General features: G+C 32.3%; 1 protein-coding gene across 1 annotated transcript; it reads left to right on the top strand.

The window, feature by feature from the left end:
- The first annotated feature begins 15,143 nt into the window (after positions 1–15,143).
- On the top strand, positions 15,144–19,128 carry LOC119689386 (protein spaetzle 4). Its single transcript, XM_038104210.1, has 2 exons — positions 15,144–16,752; positions 18,628–19,128. The coding sequence occupies exons 1-2, from the start codon at positions 15,239–15,241 to the stop codon at positions 19,073–19,075; spliced, it is 1,962 nt and encodes a 653-aa protein (XP_037960138.1). The 5' UTR covers positions 15,144–15,238; the 3' UTR covers positions 19,076–19,128.

Below are 19,128 nucleotides of genomic sequence, written 5' to 3'. Positions count from 1 at the left end.
TTAAGTAGTTCTTATACCAACCTTTCCAAAACGCTTGATATATGGTATGTTCTAAGTGTGTTATCAGTGTTCACGGTTTGCCGTCTGTTACATTAGATTCAGGAATTGGAGTGCAAGTTGGTAACGTTGGCATGAATTTGGTAACTGCTGCAGAGTTGTTAAGTATTTCTTATGCCAACGTTCTCACTACACTTGGTACATGTTCCTAGTAAATAACACGATACGGTTTGATATCTGTTACATTGAGTTCAGTGATTGTAGTGTGGTACAAATAGATAGAAGCAAATTGTATCTGTTGTGGTACTCAATCTGTGCGCTTCTTGTGTGATGTTTTCAATAGAGCTAGGAATTGTAATTCTATTCCTGTTGAACCATAGAGCCTCAAGCATAGGGAATTGTATACCAGATGGAAAAACACCAAAGTCTTTCTTAAGCGCATATCGCAGTCCAAAAAAGTTTTTCTTTTTTCGCTTGTTTAGGACTTCATTTAGACACCATGATGTTCAGGGTGTCTATGGGAAAAGACTTATAGCCACCCACGAGTAGGTTTCTCGTAATTATTAGGGCAAAAAAAATTATTATTTTATTGAACTTTATTTTCATAATTGAAATGAATGATATAATGACTTAAGTCTTAGTGGTGTTTCGATGTGTTTTTTCTTAGTTACTCTTAACTTTACACTTTGTGATAAGTAATTGTGATGATCTTCCGACTTAAAACAGGATGTGATGGGTCTTTAAGTTGAAGCGAGAAAGTTATTAAGTTGAATGTGTTAATTGTAAATATAAATAGTTTTGTTTTTAAACAAAATAAAATTAATAATAATAATTATTTTGTTATTTGTGCCATAATAAAAACTTTTTGCGTATTGACATTTGTGCTAAAATATAAAAGTAAAAGGTGCCCATTTTCCTTTTCAATCACGATTTGCGGTAGACTTCCTAATAAATTTTCGATTTTAGTTTCACTTAGGTCCAAAAACCAAAAATCAATAACCAAAAACCAAAGCCCATAAACCAAAAACAAAACTTTATTTGCATAAATGACTTAAGTCTCATTGGCGTTTCGATGTTCGATGTTGGATGTGCTTTGTGTTGGTATGCATAATGAAGCCAAAAGCTCTTGACTCTTTTCTTTAAAAAGTTTATTTCAGTTGATTTTTTTTTTATTTTTCACTAAACGACTAAATAATACCGGAAAAAAGATTTTGTTTATGATTTCATAAAATGTTAAAATACGAGCACATAAGCCCATACGGGCCACTCCATATAACCTGAGATCGCATGCAAATGTGTCTGTGCAGCGGTGTATCCGTATCTGTGGTGTGTGGTGTGTGGTGTGGTGTGGAAGCGCTGCCGGTATGTACGTACGGTTTCGTTAAAGAAAGTGAAATTTCTTACAATATTAACAATACCAACTATTTTTTTTTTTTTGTTTCTTGAAGGTTTTGTTTCACTTTTATACTTTTTAGTAACTAAGCTCTTTTATGTATCTAGATAGCGATATACGTGTGAATATGCTTATTGAGCGGTTATTTATGGATTTATGATTGCGTAGTCATGCCTGGCTTTAATACGAGTATGCAAGCAAACGTTGATTTCTATTGATTTTGACACTTTATTCCATTGCGGCGCTGCATTTGGTCACGAAGAGTCATGTGGGAGTTTTGTTTTGAATTATCAGGCGATTAATAAGAGTTTACTATACTGCCATGACGATAGCTAAATGGAGTCGTTAAAAGCACCCCGGGAGCATTATGTATAAATCCAACCAAAAGTAGAGCAGAAATGTACGTTTCATATGTAAACAGAGAAATTAATCCGAAATTCGTAGAAGTAAAAATATATTTCGTCAGTCAGTTTTCTTCAAATAAAAATAACTGAGTTGCATAATTTTCTTAGGTATTTTTACTTTTAGTCGTTTTTTTGTGTGTTGTATTTATTTTACACTAAATAGATTGAATCAGCTAAGATATGGGTAGGAAATTTTATGCAACTTAACTTAATAATTTAAATAAAAATATTTGTTTTCTGATTTATTTCTTTTCATTTTGTATCAGTAAATCTGTAACCAGTTAATCAGTAACACATAACACATAACACATAATATAAAAATTATTTTCATAAATATTTTCTTGAAAATTTTCTTACATTAAATATTTAAAAAGACTTAAGAATAAATTTGCATCATGATCGAAACAAGATTAATGCCAATTTATGCCGTATTTGATTGCTTAATCTGGAGTAACTTTTTCAATCGAGATTCACTTTTAGTTCAATTTTAATTTGTGATTGATAAATCTTGAGCTTAATTTATAAGACTCTAGATATTTTGTCAGAGTAGCACGATTACAATGAAATTAACAGCTGATTTATGTGACTTGAAAAATAAAGTATGATTTCATTTAAATATATAAGTGTCTTCTAACATAACACTACTATAAAAAAATGTGTGATTTAAGTGAAAAATGTTTAAAAATAAAGTATGATTTGATTCGATAAATGATGCATATTTATGAAATATAAAATTGTTAGATTACTCTAAAAATGACATATTAGCCTAAAAATGTTCGATTGGGCAACAGAACCTGTTAGATCGAAAGAAAATCTAGATTGAATTTAGATTCACCAATCAAAAACGTCAATATATTCGCTTGCATAACTTGATCCATAATTTTATATATTTAGTTTATAAATGGTTGTTTATTGTTAATAGCGACAGAGCTTTTATTTTCTCCCCAAGTAACGGATAAGCGCCATTTTGTAACCAAAAACCTCACAAACTATAGTTAGTTCGAACTAAAATAGTTCGAACTGTTCGAATAGAGATTAAAAAAACAACAACAAATATTTTAGTTAATTTATTAAAATTTGGCTGACCATACAACGCTGTTTCGAGTATTGCCAAGTATTTTTTAATTGGTTTATAGTTCGTATATAATTTGTTTGGACTGAACTTCTCCTCTCTTCTCTTCTTCTTCTTTTCTTCTTTTTTCTTCATCTCTTATTTTTCTTTTTTCTTCTCTTCTTCTTCACTTTTTCTTCTCTTCTCTTTTCTTCATCTCTTATTTTTCTTTTCTTCTTCTCTTCTTCTTCACTTCTTCTATTCTTCTTCTGTTCTACTTCTCTTCTTATTCTCTTCTTAGGCTCTTCTTCTTCTCTTTTTTTTCTCTTCATCTTCTCTTCTTTTTCTCTTCTTCTCTTCTTCTTCTCTTCTTCTTCTCTTCTTCTTCTCTTCTTCTTCTCTTCTTCTTCTCTTCTTCTTCTCTCCTTCTATTCTTCTTCTGTTCTTCTTCTCTTCTTTTTCTCTTCTTCTTCTCTTCTTTTTCTTCTCTTCTTCTTATCTTCTTCTTCTATACTTCTTATCTTCTAATCTTCTCTCCTTCTTCTTCTTTTCTGTTTTCTTCTTTTTTCTTCTCTTTTTTTCTTCTCTTTTTTTTCTTCTCTTCTCTTCCCTTCTCATCGCTTCTCTTCTTTATCTCTTCTTCTTCTCTTTATTTTATATTTTTCATTTCTTAATCCTGCTGTTTTCAAATAGATAAAATTGATTATAAATACCAGCAGAATCCTATTGAGTTTCGATCATTATCTGGCTCGTCTATCAGTGATCTCATTTTCTTGTATTTACCAATGAGATTGTACTCATGTTACTCACCGAATCTAAGTGAATTTATCATTATTTTGCTAGTTTATATATATTATCTTATTTGGTTATATTCAGCAATGAGATTGTACACTTGTTTCTCATTGAATTCAACGAAATTTTGATCATTATTCGGATAGTTAATCTGTGATCTTAGTTCCTTATGTTTGTCAATGAGACTGTACACTTGTTATTCAAAGCTTGACTTGCTTTTATTATATATATATATAAATATATATATTAACATTAAGGAACTGGACTGCTAGATTCTTCTCCCTTTATAGTTATAGAGAGAGTGTGAATACCACTTTTTATATTCGAGGAGATTGCAATGTGTTGACTACGTTGAATTAACATTTCCTATTAAATATCTAGAAATATTTCTTAAAGTATCTTTAAGAAAATTGTTTGAAAATTAAAAGTAAAACACAAAATGATTTTCTCCAACTCTAGTAAGGCCTTAAAATTAATTTTATATCGTCACACTTTCTCTATTTTGATGATGTTTGCGAAATGAGTCCCATCTTTATATTAAAATTATTTGGCTATTCGTTTTCAACGGTTTCAAATAATAATAAAGTTGAAAAGTTGAATTGATCAAAATCAAAATAAAAGTTTTTGTTTTTTATATAAACTTTTCTATACATCACAAAGAACATATGGGTAAACTGATACCCATATGTTCATTCCATAATAGTGCTCAAATTAGAGCTCACAGATCTTCTGAATATTACTATTTAAGATCTATTTAAATTTATTTATATTTAATAGTTCTCCATTTAAGTACCTACATCAACCGATAACAAGGCCGATAACAAGGCGTTTTTAATATTAGATTTTTCGAAATGAAAGTTTCTATGCAACTAATGACGATGCCATGAATTCATCGTCAAGATTCATTGTAGAAACTCAATCTAATTGACAGTTTTTTAAGGAGAAGTGGAGACGTCTTTAGGAAAGCCACTGAGAGTTGATGACAATTTGATATTATTTAAAATTTATTTATACTTGTTTTTTACTGTTTCGCTTATAATTCATTTTATTGTGTAGTTACGACTTAACATCTGTCAAATGAGGTGCAAGAACCAATTCTCAACTTCTCGATTATAGTCCGCGCATCAACATGCAGCATTTGTCGCCAAACAGTGGATCGCGCCGAGGCAGCCAGTTGAAGAGGCAAACGCTGATGGCTGTGCGTGTGACCAATTTATGTCTTCATTTTCTAATTTTGGCATTTTGATGTTGTCCATCAAATGTTGCTTCAACTGCTGTTGCTGCTACTGCTGGTGCTGCTACTATTGCTGTTGCTTGCACTATTGCTGTTGTGTATTGCAATTGTTGCTGCTGCCACTTCCACTGCCTGACAATTTATGTTTTCTTTTTTCACTTGGCTTATTCTAATATGAATTATTTATAACCTCGGTTCGAGGTTGTTGCTTTAAAGTCGTACACGGTTGATGTTATATTTAACCAAATTTGGTTGGTGACAAGTTGTCCACCTGCACTACTCCGCGTTTTTGTTTTTATTTGTCAATTTTTTTTTTTTACTTCTTGTACTTGCGGAGAAATTCACTTCAGCAATTAGAAAATGGAAGAAGAAGAGCTTATCTGGTGCATAAAAATGATCAATTGTAGTTGTTGCTTTTGATTTTTATTATAATTTTTAAATAAAACTAAGAATTCAATAGAATTTTCAGACATTTGGGAAAGTAATCCAAACAGCCGCTAACAGCAAAATGGAAGTATCGAATTCAATATAACAAAAATATGGCAATATCGTACCTAAGGTCAGATAAATCATTTTCTATATCCATAGAATCATATTTTGTATACATTTATTACTATTAGAAGCCATAGTTATAGCCTTTTCTTGCAAAATGATATTGCAGCTAAGCTTAAGCCTTCTTCGTCTTCTTTCTTAGCATAACAGTCCTGAATGGACCAATCAACCAATTGGTCCATTCATGGATCCTCAACCAATTTTTGCTATCTGACTCGATCCGATGCCAAGTTTTTCCAATTGCTCGCGCGTTGGTTGGTTGGTTGGTTGCAGTGGCAGGCCATAAGATAACTTCAAATGTACCTCAATTAGCGATTTTTCTCCGTTTTACTACCACATTCTTCGCAAGAACCCTAGTATAGAAGAGTAGAGACTAAATCCATCCCACCGAATTTAGGTAATTTATTAGGTCTTTCATCTTCACCGTTGAGCAGTCTAATAAACTATCACCAAAACGTAATTTCATTAAATCTTCTTCAGCATTATCTACCTTCAAACCATAAAATTCGACTTATGGTTTTTACCTCTAATTTAAACATTATATAATATATTGCCAGTACACATCATATTTTTTCAAATATGTTAGATTTATTTACATTAACAGTGATGGAAGAAAACAAAAATAATATGTTTCCATATAATAAAGGCACGGTCTGATAAATAAGTTGGTTACTTAAAGTGGAGAGAGAATTACTAAAGAAAGTGATATTCGATAATCAATTCCTCGTTGGTGGAAGAAGGTTGAACTATACTCAGCCAGAAGAATTTTCAATGACGAGAGTCTTACCAATGCTAACACTAATACTGGAGATATCGTTGAGTGTGTTTAAGAAGGGGGCCCCCAAAAACACAAGTGTACTTCTGGCCAGGCCTGAGTATAGACACAACAGGTATTCTGGTGTCCTCTCTTCGAGAATTTTTAGACATGCATAGTAGGAGGTATCACAGGGTAGGCCAAGTCTAGCTCCTATGTTCCAAAGATAGAGATTGAAATAAAAAATTTGTAAAGCTCCTTTGACAGTACTTCTGACTTTTGCCAAAAGATTTGATCAATGATAGAGATCAGTGGTAAGTCGTTTTGCAAGAGAGAAAGAGATTTTCTCTTAAATTTCTTTAAAAAAAAAATTAAATTAAATAATTTTTTTTAGTTTCCTTACCAACTATTTTTGTAATATGCTTACATTAATATTAACACAAATATAATTAAATTAAAATGTTTCATCTTACTGGCTGAATCAATTACTTAATTAAACTTCAAGATCTGCAACCATCGATGAACGAGTATTTGAAAAAAAGTCACGTCCGCAATATAGCTCAGATTTCACGTTTGGCGCTCAAGTCTTTTGTCTTGAAAGCACAATGAATACCTTAGCGTTTGTTAATTGCAGAAAATATCTCGAAATTCTACAAAAATTCAGTTCGAGCGATTGTTTCGCATTCACAGCGGTAATTAAGCGGTATCCCACTTTTACCGCTCAACTCTAATGAAATGTAATTTAAGTGCAATAAAAGAAACAAATTGTTCACAAAAAATAGAAATGAAAGAAAAATCTATCGCACCATTGAAATCGAAAAGTGGAGACAGTGAAATACTGGTATTCACACTTGATGCTTTCCAAAAATAATTACACACTTTAGTTTATTAAGCAGAAAATGTAGAATCATTTGAAACATTACCAAGCCAATTTCGAAGTGCAATTGTTTTTAATTTCAATTTTTTCTATTTGCTTGATTAATTTTCCACTTAATTAAGCTATGAATGAACGAATAAAAAGAGTTCAAAAAATATTACTTTCATTGGAGTAATTTAATTTGTGGTTCCCCTCCTTATTAGTAATTAAACAGACTTGACTAGAAATCGACTCCGTGAAGCCAATGGCATAGCTTGGACTGTTGTCACCCGTAGAGATCTTTCATGTGCATGCTGTGTAAAAAGTATTTGGATTTATTAAATAAAATCCAGACAATAGCAATCTTCTTTATAGTAGGCCTCATTGAGTACTGTATAACTATTCCAGCGTTCGACCCGATTCTCTACAAATTTAGGTATGGAATTTAACTTACTTATCGAATTTTATTTTATGATCTCAATTAACGTAAAATACCATCCTCGAAGTGTTAATTTTTGCTTTAGTAACAGCAAAAGTGACCTGGAGTTATATCAAATGAATACTGTGGTTAGCAGATCACATTTTTTGATCTTTATGCAATCGCAGAACACTTGAAAGTATAATTACAAAAGCTATATATATATTATAATATATATATTAGTCATCAAATCTGGTATGATATGTGCGTCAAATGTCACGAACCAAAAAAAATTGTCGAAACTTTACACGCAGAATATGGATTTCTTTATTCCAAAAGTTTTTAATATTATAGATAAAATAAAATAAAAAAATAAAAAATAAAAAATAAATAAAATAAAATAAAAAAAAATACCAATGTATAAACAAAAAAATTTATTTATTTAACCTCAGTATTAAAAGTGGTTTAATCGCATTTAGCTATGAATTTGAAAACAATAAATAATAACTGGTTATACGTTCATGGAGATCCATGTCCATTTTCCAAACTATTTTCCAAACTTAAAACTTTAAGTACGAGTTAAAAATTTTTTTGGATATCTCTAGAATTAAATGGCTTGATTAATAAAGCTATTAATTAATTGATAGTGGTACCATGAATTTAGTTTCAACCTAACCATTATAATTCCGTTAAGAAAACAATAATTCTATTGAGGTCAATACCCAAACTTCGGCGTATCGGTTAATCGTTTGTTAACCGATGTCTCTGCAATGAACTAGAAAAATAGTGGCCCAATACAATTTCAAGCACCCATCTACGTATAACATTGAAAGATAAGATGAAAGTTGCAAATTAATAAAAAATATAATTGCACAAAGCCAGACTCTGAGAAGACTTTTCAAGGTACCATGGTACATTAGGACGAATGACATCCTCAGGGACCTTAAAATTGATCCGATCAAAAAATACATAAAGGATAGAGCCCTGAAATTATTTACGAAAATTGACAGGCTTACTAACACCGCATTATCGAATCTCAGAATGGTTACAGGCTCCTCGGGGAGGTATGCAGATCTGAGGTTAATTATTGCTTAGTCTGATGAAGTGATAAACAATAATCTAATCTAATGTAAAGAGGGGTTTTGAAAATAGTTCGAATTAAGAAAGAGTAAAAGTGCTTAAGTGTACTGACTCAAAACAGCTTCAACATAACATAATTTGTTTAGACCTTGGGGTAATCGTTGTTTAGAGCTTCAATTGTCAACAGTAATAAGACAAAGCAGTCAATTCAAAAGTTCACAAGTTGGTTTTTGTCAGATATCAGTTAATATAAAAAAACAACATGGGTATACGAACGTGTCTTTGGTATTCTTCCTATTAATAGTGAGATGGACTAATTGCAATTCAATACATGTTTAAACATTACTGTTACTATTTAAGTAATAGGCTATTAAAGCACCCCGACCTAGAAGATCTATTGTGCGCCTAAAGGTCCAACTAGGACAATTTTAGACTATTTATAAATCTTGTAATTGCTGTGGGCTTAATTTTACCTATTTGGCTTGGGACTAATATCCCGTTTCCAAGGTAATCGAGTCTACGTCTTGCCAACACTGGGCAGTTGCATAGAACATGTTCTAATGTTTCCTTCTCCTCATGACAGAGTCGACAGGAGTCACTTTCTGTCGACATTACTGTTGAATTGTTGCTTTAATTTTTGACCTACGAAAGTGGATCAAAAGTACACTCTTCACGTTTTTGTAAGGTACTGACTTATAAAAAAAACGAAGTTTTGATTTGCATCACCTACAGAATGTATATTATGTGTTATAAAATATTTATATGCGATCAGGATACTATGTTTAATGCTAAAATAAGTTGATTATATCAATGAAAATCTCACACAAACGTCCATAAATCAATTCATTATTCAACGCAATAATAGTCCATTCTAATACCACCCAACATCTTGCGAACCAGCCACTTATGCAGTCAGACCAGTGGACCGGTAATAGCGGACTATTAACATTTTCGAAATAACGGTAATATTTATAATCTTTTCCATTTTGCACCAATGTGCACGCCGGATAGTTTATCGCTTTTCGGCGGCAAAAGTTAAATGATCGTTAAGAGAAATACTTTTTGTTACGTAGAAAAATAAATAAATTTACATAAAAACATCAAAACATCAAAAGCAAATAAAAAATTATTATTTAACATTTTGACAAAAACACATCATTTTAGTTAAACAAATATACAAAATAAAAATAAGCGTAGATACTTTTGTATTTTCGAGATACTCGTGCTTGTATTGTACAACAACAAATGAATGTTATTCTTTGTTGTGAGTGTGTGACTTACGACTAAAAAGTCCAAAAATAAATTATCGAAGAAAATATCCAGCACTTTCTTTTCGTGCAGTATTACAACAACTCCAACAACGGAAATCTGAACAAAAAACAACCTCAGTTTGAGCCACAGAAAAGGTTTATTGCTTGAACTGACAAGAGGAACTGCGCAATCGCAATTCATTGGCTGCAAATTCACCAAGTCATGAATCACGAGAAACATTTCGACATTGTTTTGGGTGATACCAGGCCGGACGTGCACGCAACTGGTTATCAAAATTTTGTTTTACTTTTAGGGTTCCATAGGAGATCACGACAATTTTTGGGTTACATGTTAATATGTAATGACATGAGTTAGAAGAGTAATAAGATACAATCGGTTAAGAGAGAAATATATGAGTTCCATTAAGATCTGCAGCTATTAACTCAATAGATTAACTCTTTCAAGTTAATCTATTTTAATCCAATATTTTATTAATATAACATAAGCGTAAAGTGTATATGCTAGAATCAAATCAAAAGATATAATGATATATTAAAAGATATAGTGAACATTATATATCATATTTATATTATATATCATTATCAATATTTTTCATTAACTGGTTTTTCGCGCTTTCAAAAACAAAATGACACTTTACAATCTTTCTAGTGAATAAATTGAGTACCATATATAGCGACGTTTATCAACCAATGATCCGCCATTTCAACCACCGATCCTCAAAATATAGATATATTTTTTTACAAGAAATTTTTCAAAATAATACTTTCACGGAAAATATTAGTACCCATCCTCATAAAAAATTAAATATTTGCTTAATCCCCAGGACGTTTTGGAGCAAGCAACACTGTTATAGAGCATCTTGTATTTGACTTAACGTTTATTAAACCTCAAAGAACTCTTTCAAACAAAATCCTAGATAATTTTCTTGATACCATATCATAAGTAGTTAAGATAACATAAAACAATATTTATTTTTGATCCATTTTTTATTCTTAATATAGTCTCCTTTTAAGTCAAAACTCATATAGTAAAAAATAATCATTAGGGACGCTATTAAACAAACAAGGTTGTTAAAATACAATATTTCTATAATAACACAACCCCCAAAACTTTATATTCTCCATACATGGCACCCTATGACTTTTTTCTATTACCCAAACTCAAGAACGGGGAACAGATTCTTGTTACTTTACGTATATAACTCATTAAAACACATGTTTCTGTTGAACCTGCAGTTTCTTATAGGTACAACTTTACTAAACCCAACTTTTTTTATCATTGTTTAGAAAAAAGTGAACTCTTTGTAGTGGGCGCTCTTCTTAAATGTCGATTCCATATAGTGAACACTCTTTGAAATATATTTTCGCTGATACTGGAAATTAAAAGAACTTGTTTAAACTTAAGCCAATTATAGTTTCAGATCTAATAGTAAAAATATATATTGTTTGTGGAAGGAATACTAAATACAGTATATTTATTCATTTGCGACTTAACTTAAGAATAAGAATGTGAATGTGACTTAAGAATAAGGAAGTGAACTGCTAGGTCTTTCGTTATATTAATGTAATACATATAATATACTTTTTTTATATACAGAATGTTCTTATTTTTTGTTGAAAACAATAATCAAAGGTTAGGTTAAGTTAGGTTATACCGGCGTTTCCTTTGGGATCTACTTAGGCCCATTATGTTACAATATATAGAGAAAAATTTAGGGTTTAAAACCATTTAAAATCTTTGATAAAGCTCACAATGCTCTTTACAGCTACTTGGCCCATTTTGTTACCTTCTAGAATCTTTGGCGAAACTCACAATGCTGTTTAGTGTCAGGTTTTGTAACTGATTAAGATTGTCAAGAAAGGAGGCTCCTAAAGTGTTGAGTTGGGCAAAGACAGAGTAGATGAGTAGATTCCCATCGTTTTCCCCACAACATCGGCAAGTATGATTAAAAGGAAGATTCAATCTTCTAGCACGATTCCCTAATTTGCAGTGACCTGTAAGTAAACCCAACATAAGACTGATATCTCTACTGGGTATCTCAACGAGAATATCGTCATCGCCTTCCCCACAACAGCGACTGGTATGATTAAAAGGGAGATTCAATCTTTTAGCACGATTCCGTAATTTGCAGTGACCTGTAAGTAAACCCAACATAAGACTGATATCTTTCGATGTGAATATCGTCATCGTCTTTTCCATAACAGCAGCAGGTATGATTCCCTAGTTTGCAGTGACCAGTAAGTGAAGTCACCATAAGTCTGATATCTATATATACCCCGTATCTCAATGAGAGTATTTGATTTCCTTTTAGTCGAAAATGGCCAGATTGCATACAGATGACAGCATATCGTAGAGTCTTCCCATTTTTTATTAAAAATTTCAACAAAAAAAGAACTCAGTAACAATCGAAGTTAGCCAATTTTTAATTGATTACCCTAATTGGCGGAAATAACACAAAAATAACAAAAATTGATTTGATAGAGTTAGGAAAGCAGGCGTTCTTGTGATGGAATCTTCTTGTATCTCTATCAAATAAATATCGTATACTAAATATCGTATATTATATTAAATATTATTTACTATAATTTTTTTCAACAAATTTGTTAAAATAGTTATTTGAACGATATATGCACACTATAAGTATTTTTTTTTATCAGCCTGATAGTCATATATGAGTTTCCTTTATGTGTAACATATATAAATGCAGTATATATTATGCAAAAAAAATTATCGATAGTAATAATAGAGTGGTTAGTGTTTATGTTAAAGACACTCTAAAGCTACAACTAAACACGTTCTTCAGTCTTTTTTTTCGAATCGTTTTATTGGTTTAATTCCTTTCTAGACAGCTTGCAGTGCCGCATTTCATATGGCAAAGCTATGCATGTAATGACTTCGCGACCCTATCTTGAGAGTCTAAAAGCGAAAGTAACTATTAAAGCAGTTCTGCGCAAATGCGTTCAGCAGTACGCAATCGTTTTATGCGCCAATAAAAACCATAACCAACATTCTATAGAGCTTAGCTTAAGCTGACTGATTGTTTTATTATATTGTACCTTCCTGAGCCAACTTTTTTCTTCTTACTTTCAAGCACCTTTTCAATATTTATGCAGGGTCACACGCTCTGCAGTGTGCATGCATGCAATAATGTGCATTGGAGAAAGAAAAAATGAAAGTTTGTGTTCATAAAAACGAGACGGAAAAGAAGAAATTTTTTGAAAAGTATGAAATCTTCCTTTCTTTCTTGAAATTTTATTAAAATATTTGAGTTTGTTACCAAATTTAAAGTAATTTGTGAAGAAAAAAGAAAACAACTTTTTCTTTGTTCCTTTTTTTTTTTTCTTGCTTTCTTAGTTGCTGACTTTATCAATCTTAGGTACTCAGCCTGTTGGTTAGTTTGTGTGTATTTCTCTTCACAGATCTTGCAGCTTCCACCGACACCGTCTGCATTTTCTTTAATCATTAATACAGAAATTCAACCATTTGTCAATCCGTTCATCAGATGAGAAGCTGGCATATCCGTTGATTGACTCCTTTCTCCATTTAAAAATACATGTACTTTCCATTATTTTTTATTATTAGTACATTTCGATGGAACCACACCAAATTTTTATGAAATTATAAATTTAACGTAAGCGCACCACGCCACAGCCGTTCACATCGATAAGTTTGGTGTTTGTGGTGTCGGCAAGACGATTTTTATATAAACTTTTCCGAACGGGGAACAAAATCGATTAATTTGCGAAATTATAAACAAAGAAAGAAAGAAGCGAGAAAAATAATACGCCTTCAAAATTTGAGTTGCGGTAACGCCCATACATAATACGTTCAACTGCACTTCTGCTGCATGTCAACGATCATTGATCCCAATCGGAATTTATCGATAAAACTGCAACGCCTTCAATATTGTATCAGTGTATAAATTTCAAATATTTTTTAAAGGTTTATTAAAATATTTTAATCAAAAAAAAATTTTTTTTTTACACTTTTACAATTGAAATGAAAAAATGTATAGCCGAAGAATAGCAGTATTTTCTGTGTGGTATAAGATATTGGGTTTCTGTGACTACTAATAAAATGCTTAATATAGACATAAAATATTGGAGTAATCAGAGACAATGCATAGTAAAACGTTACCTAATATCCACGCTTGAAGAAGTTCAATTCTTCCTTGTTGACAAGAAGTGTAAAAAATTGATATATGTTTTGGCGAGATTAAAATTCATTATGTATCAAAAATGTGTGTGGCATTTATAAGGCGTTTATTTGCTATTTATTTGCTATACATTTGAGCTTGATATATGGTATATTTTTAAGTGTACTGCGCTAGCACAAAGCCCTTTGAGTCCAATAGGTCAACTTGGAGTTTAGTGTTCAAGGTGTGCGTGTCATCAGGTGTCTTAGTTTTAAGGCCCTTGCACTACGCCTGAAATGATAAATTTTTGTCTTTCTCCTTCCTAACTATCATAGACAAGTAATGGAACTTTCAGGTGGCTACGGATCGTCTTCAGTAAGTACAGAACAATTCTAAATTTAGTACCCATGAATTTTAAAATATATTGCCATTTCACGCTGTTGAAGGTATTTCGAACATCAAGCATTATAAGAAACACTATCCGCTGCGAATGGTGGTTTTTCCTTCCCTTTGTGCTGTTTTTACATTCCATATATATCCTAATATCCCTATAATGGGATATAGGTATTGGTAACTTGAAAATAACAAGTTGTATTCAATTTAAAACTGAATAAACATTGAAACGTATATTGCAGTAATGATGTTTCTTACCTCTCACGTTATTATAGAAAATCCATTTCATATTCTTTTATTTCAAGAAAATTTCACATTACATTGGATATATAGCGGTATATAAGTTGTTATATATAAAGCGCTTCGTATTATTTAATAATATCAGTTGAATTATAAAATATTGTAAAACCTCTTAGATTATTATAAAAATCTATTTATTTAAGAAAACAATTTATCGGTTGTTGTAAAATACTAAAAAAGTCAGAACTCGATGTTATGGTAATGATTTGGTATAATAGGACTCTTCTGGCCGCAATACCGGCTGTTGAGCAGTATCACGACAATAGTTTTAATAATATGGTGATGTGAACAGAAATGAAGAGTCAGATATCGTTTTTAATAATACCAAACTACTACCATCATAAATAAAAATTATTTGTTATAATTTTAAACCTATTCTGAGGGCCATAATAAGTTTTATAGATTTTTCATATTCATTAATTATAATTTAATATTTTTTGAACCGACCATCAATTAATTTTTTTTTTTTATTTTTCTTTAGCGTAACATTATTTTCCTGCTGCTCTTTGCTCATAATTTGAAACTTATTTCTGTGCAAGGCTTTGGCTTCGACTCAGCTAACTCCTGCAGCCCAAATGGCAAGATATCAAGACGTGGACGAGCTCAAATGATAGCTGCAATACCTTGCGATCTAACTAGACAGGCGTACTGTCATTTACCTGGTACTGCATATCCATGGCATGCTGTGCGTCGATTTGTTTACGAAAACCAGGGATTAATGAAACGCATGTATGGCGATGTACGGCACATATCAATCTTACGCGATGAGATACAAAATAACGAAATCGATATAGAAGATGTTGAAATGGCGGCAGCGCGTTACTCGCGTGATGGTTTCAGACGTTCATCAAAATTTATGAATAATCGAGATGATTTCGCAGGATTGAAAAGTAATGACATTTTGATGGAACCACACTTTAGACCTGTTACTACTACCACAACAACTACCACAACAACTACCACAACAACAACGCTTCGTACTCCTACAAGTGCTGAATCAACGCCAATTAAGTCAGGCAATGACTTCGAAGAGGCTAAAATAGCAAAACCTGCATTAACAAGTAACGTACAGAAAGAGTCGACAAGCACTAAAAATTTTGAGAGTCCAGGCATTAAAAATAGCACAGTTCGCCCAAATGAAAGCACACAAACAACGGCAACATCAACGATTTCGAAAATAAATTTAAATGAAGACTCAAATAATTTGGAATCGAATAGCGTTTATGAAACACAATCTGTCACATCACCACAAACCGATCTGCATATAGGCGACAATATACAAATAATTGAATCACCACAATTGGGTCTAAGTAACATTAGTAATGAGGCCTCAACCATATCGACAACACTTAAGGTGATAACAGGCATGAAAAATGATGGCGAAATATTAAATGCAGCTGCAGTAGTACCGCCAGTACCGCCAGTACCGGCAACAGTACAAAAAAAACCACAATCGACACGTCAACGGCCGACGCAACAACATAAACAACACCATCGTCATCATCAGCAGCAACAACATCAATTTTTCAAAGTCTCAACAACAATCTTAAAAGAAAGTTCAAATTTGAAACCCAAACTAAATGAAAGTGAACGCACGCCAAGCAATGCAACGCCAACAGCTGCAACAGCAACAAAGACCACCGCGAATGCGGTGAAAGGCTCCCTAACTGCAGTACATAAAATCAATCCAAACAAAAACAAAAATCCAAACCATAGCAATAACTCACCTACTGAGCCAACAACGTCTGCTTCGTCATCAACATCATCATCGTCGTCGTCATCATCATCGTCATCATCGTCATCATCGTTGCCCTCATCATCATCATCTGCAGCTTTAACATCAACCGCGTCTTTATGGTCATCCGCAACATTACCATTAAAATCGTCCATTTCATCAGCAGCAGCATCGTCGGTCGCATCATCGGTCGCATCAGCGTCTGCATCGTTGACGAACGGTGAACTACTTTTGGGTGAAAAAATACAAAAACCGCCAACAGCATTAACATCTTCACTACCCGCTACAGCCACTCCATCCACAAAACCTGTAGTGTTGCGCGATGGGCAGTTGTTTCAAGACACCATAAAGCAGGAACCAGCGCCAGTTGTCAATTTAAGAGGCGTGTAAGTATACTTTTGCTTACAATAGAAATAATGGGTGAACAAATAATTACCTGTACGTGACATCGTACTTATTAGCTTGTTAAGTATTTTAATATATTGTATGAGTGAATAATTAACTGCATTCACCATATGAATTATAGTATATGTATAAGAAACTAACTTTTAAAAGCCATTAAGTTTATTGAAAGATGGGAAGACTTTCTACAGCTCGTTTGCTTTAAGAAGGAACAGGGAAATAAGACTTTTAAGCATTGATATGAATATTTCTCAGATAATCTATATTTCGATGTATTAAGAAATGATATGAATTCTGTTAAAAGAGTACTAGGAATTTATAGTCTAAAAGACAGTAGCGAACAATTAAACAAAAATATTTTTTTAAAACTATATTTTTTTACTCTGGCAAGTACGTGTCAAAGTTAAAGGTCAAAAGCTATCGTATTTGCTTCAACAATATAGCCAGAATAGTGTCACTAGAATTCTAGAATCTTTACAATTTTTTAGAGTATTTTGAGTGCAGTTTATGTTATATGATAAAAGGAGAGAAGATTAGCTCATAACCCTCCCCTCCACATTTCTCCACTATATTTGCTTAATGTGACCTCGTACAACTTTTTTATTTCCGAAACTAAAATTACAATTTCTGAGTGTCCATTTGAACTCACTTAAGACCAAAAATCAGAATACGTGTCAAATGTGGGGATCTACTCGAATCTCTACTTGAATTCTAGAACCTTTACTGGAATTTTTTATCGTGTTCTTCAGATACTGATCACTAAAAGACCCATTTTGTTGAGTTGGTACCTAGGTCTAAAGTGTACTGTCAGAAAACCGGTGAGAATTTAATATCTTCACTGCATAGAGTTATAAGTCTATAGAAAATTTTTTAAGATAGGTTGTCCTGACTTTGATCTTTTCAGTTTATCCAGAATTTAAATTTGAATTTATTCGATTATTTGAGTTTGTCCACTATACGTTCACTCTCCAGAATACCAAATGGGTCAGTTACAAGTAATTAACGTTGGTCTACTCGTACAATGAACAATCAACCTTATCGTTGCTTTCGTGTCCTTTATGACCTGAAACCTACTAAAGGTTAACGTGGTTACTTTGTACCAGTTCATTAAGGAGAGTTGAGCAGTTATCGAATATATTCTGAAAGAGTTTAAAGCCGACATTCGTGCAGGTGGCCATAAGTATTAGTTTCTTCGATTTTTCTCTATTCCTCTGCTTCTTTTATTTGAGTTGAATATTAAGATATTTTTTTTATAATTTTTCTATAATATGTACGTCGCTTAAACTTTTTCACTCCCTATCGTTTTTCCATAGTTTGTTTTCTTTGGATATAGTTTCATTTAATGAATAATTTTTTTACTTTTTATATCAGTCTTATTGTTTAGGAATATCAAAATTATATGAAATAATTATATTATAAACAAATAAAAAAATGTTATTTTATGCTCCTTATAAATATCATAAAATATACAATATAATATATAATATATTTATATTATGTTGAAGCTGTTTTGAGCTAATGCATTTAAGCACTTATACTCTTTTTTAACTCGAGGTTTCTTCAAAACCCCTCTTTGCGCCTTGACTAGATTATTGTTCATTTCATCAAACTAAGCAATAATTCACCTCAGATCTGCATACCTCCCCGAGGAGCTTGTAACCATTCTGAGATTTGATAACCCGGTGTTGGTAAGTCTGTCAGATTTCGCAAATAATTCCAGGGCTCTATCCTTTATGTATTTTTTGATGGGATCAATCTTGATGTCCCTGAGAATGTCATTCGTCCTAATGTATATATATATACATTATTAAATATAAAAAAAAAAACTAATGTGTACTCAACTTTGCTTTCTTTTATAGAAACGCTTGTCCTGTAAAGGAGGAAGTGGTGGCACCGTTTTGGGCAAATAATACACGCGGTGAAGTCTTGGCATTACTGAATTTATATCCATTCGAACAGTACGTACACTGGGAAAAATGCACACATGAACATAAGCAAATGTATTGTCGAGATGGCTGTCGTTGCGAGCAACAGTATCGTCTGCACCGCTTACTTGCCTACGATCCACATAACGAATGCAGAGGCATCTTCTCCGATTGGTTTCGTTTCCCATCGTGCTGCATTTGTAAATGCTATAATATACCTATGGATTTTCGTGCCACTTCACGTAGTCCACGATCGGAAAAATTCGAAGAATATCGACATCCAATAGAAGTTGCCGAAGATGAAGTGAAGAAAGCAATATACGAACACGCAACCGAAGAATGGTACCGACCAAAAGATGAATTCGATTTTTTCGAAAATTAATAACTTAAAACCTAAATGTTATACATATTCATTCAATCTTATAATTTCTTTCT

This window comes from Teleopsis dalmanni, chromosome X, assembly GCF_002237135.1.
Source record: "Teleopsis dalmanni isolate 2A chromosome X, ASM223713v2, whole genome shotgun sequence".
In the NCBI taxonomy this organism is placed as follows: domain Eukaryota; kingdom Metazoa; phylum Arthropoda; class Insecta; order Diptera; family Diopsidae; genus Teleopsis; species Teleopsis dalmanni.
This window is presented reverse-complemented; position numbering and strand designations above follow the sequence as displayed.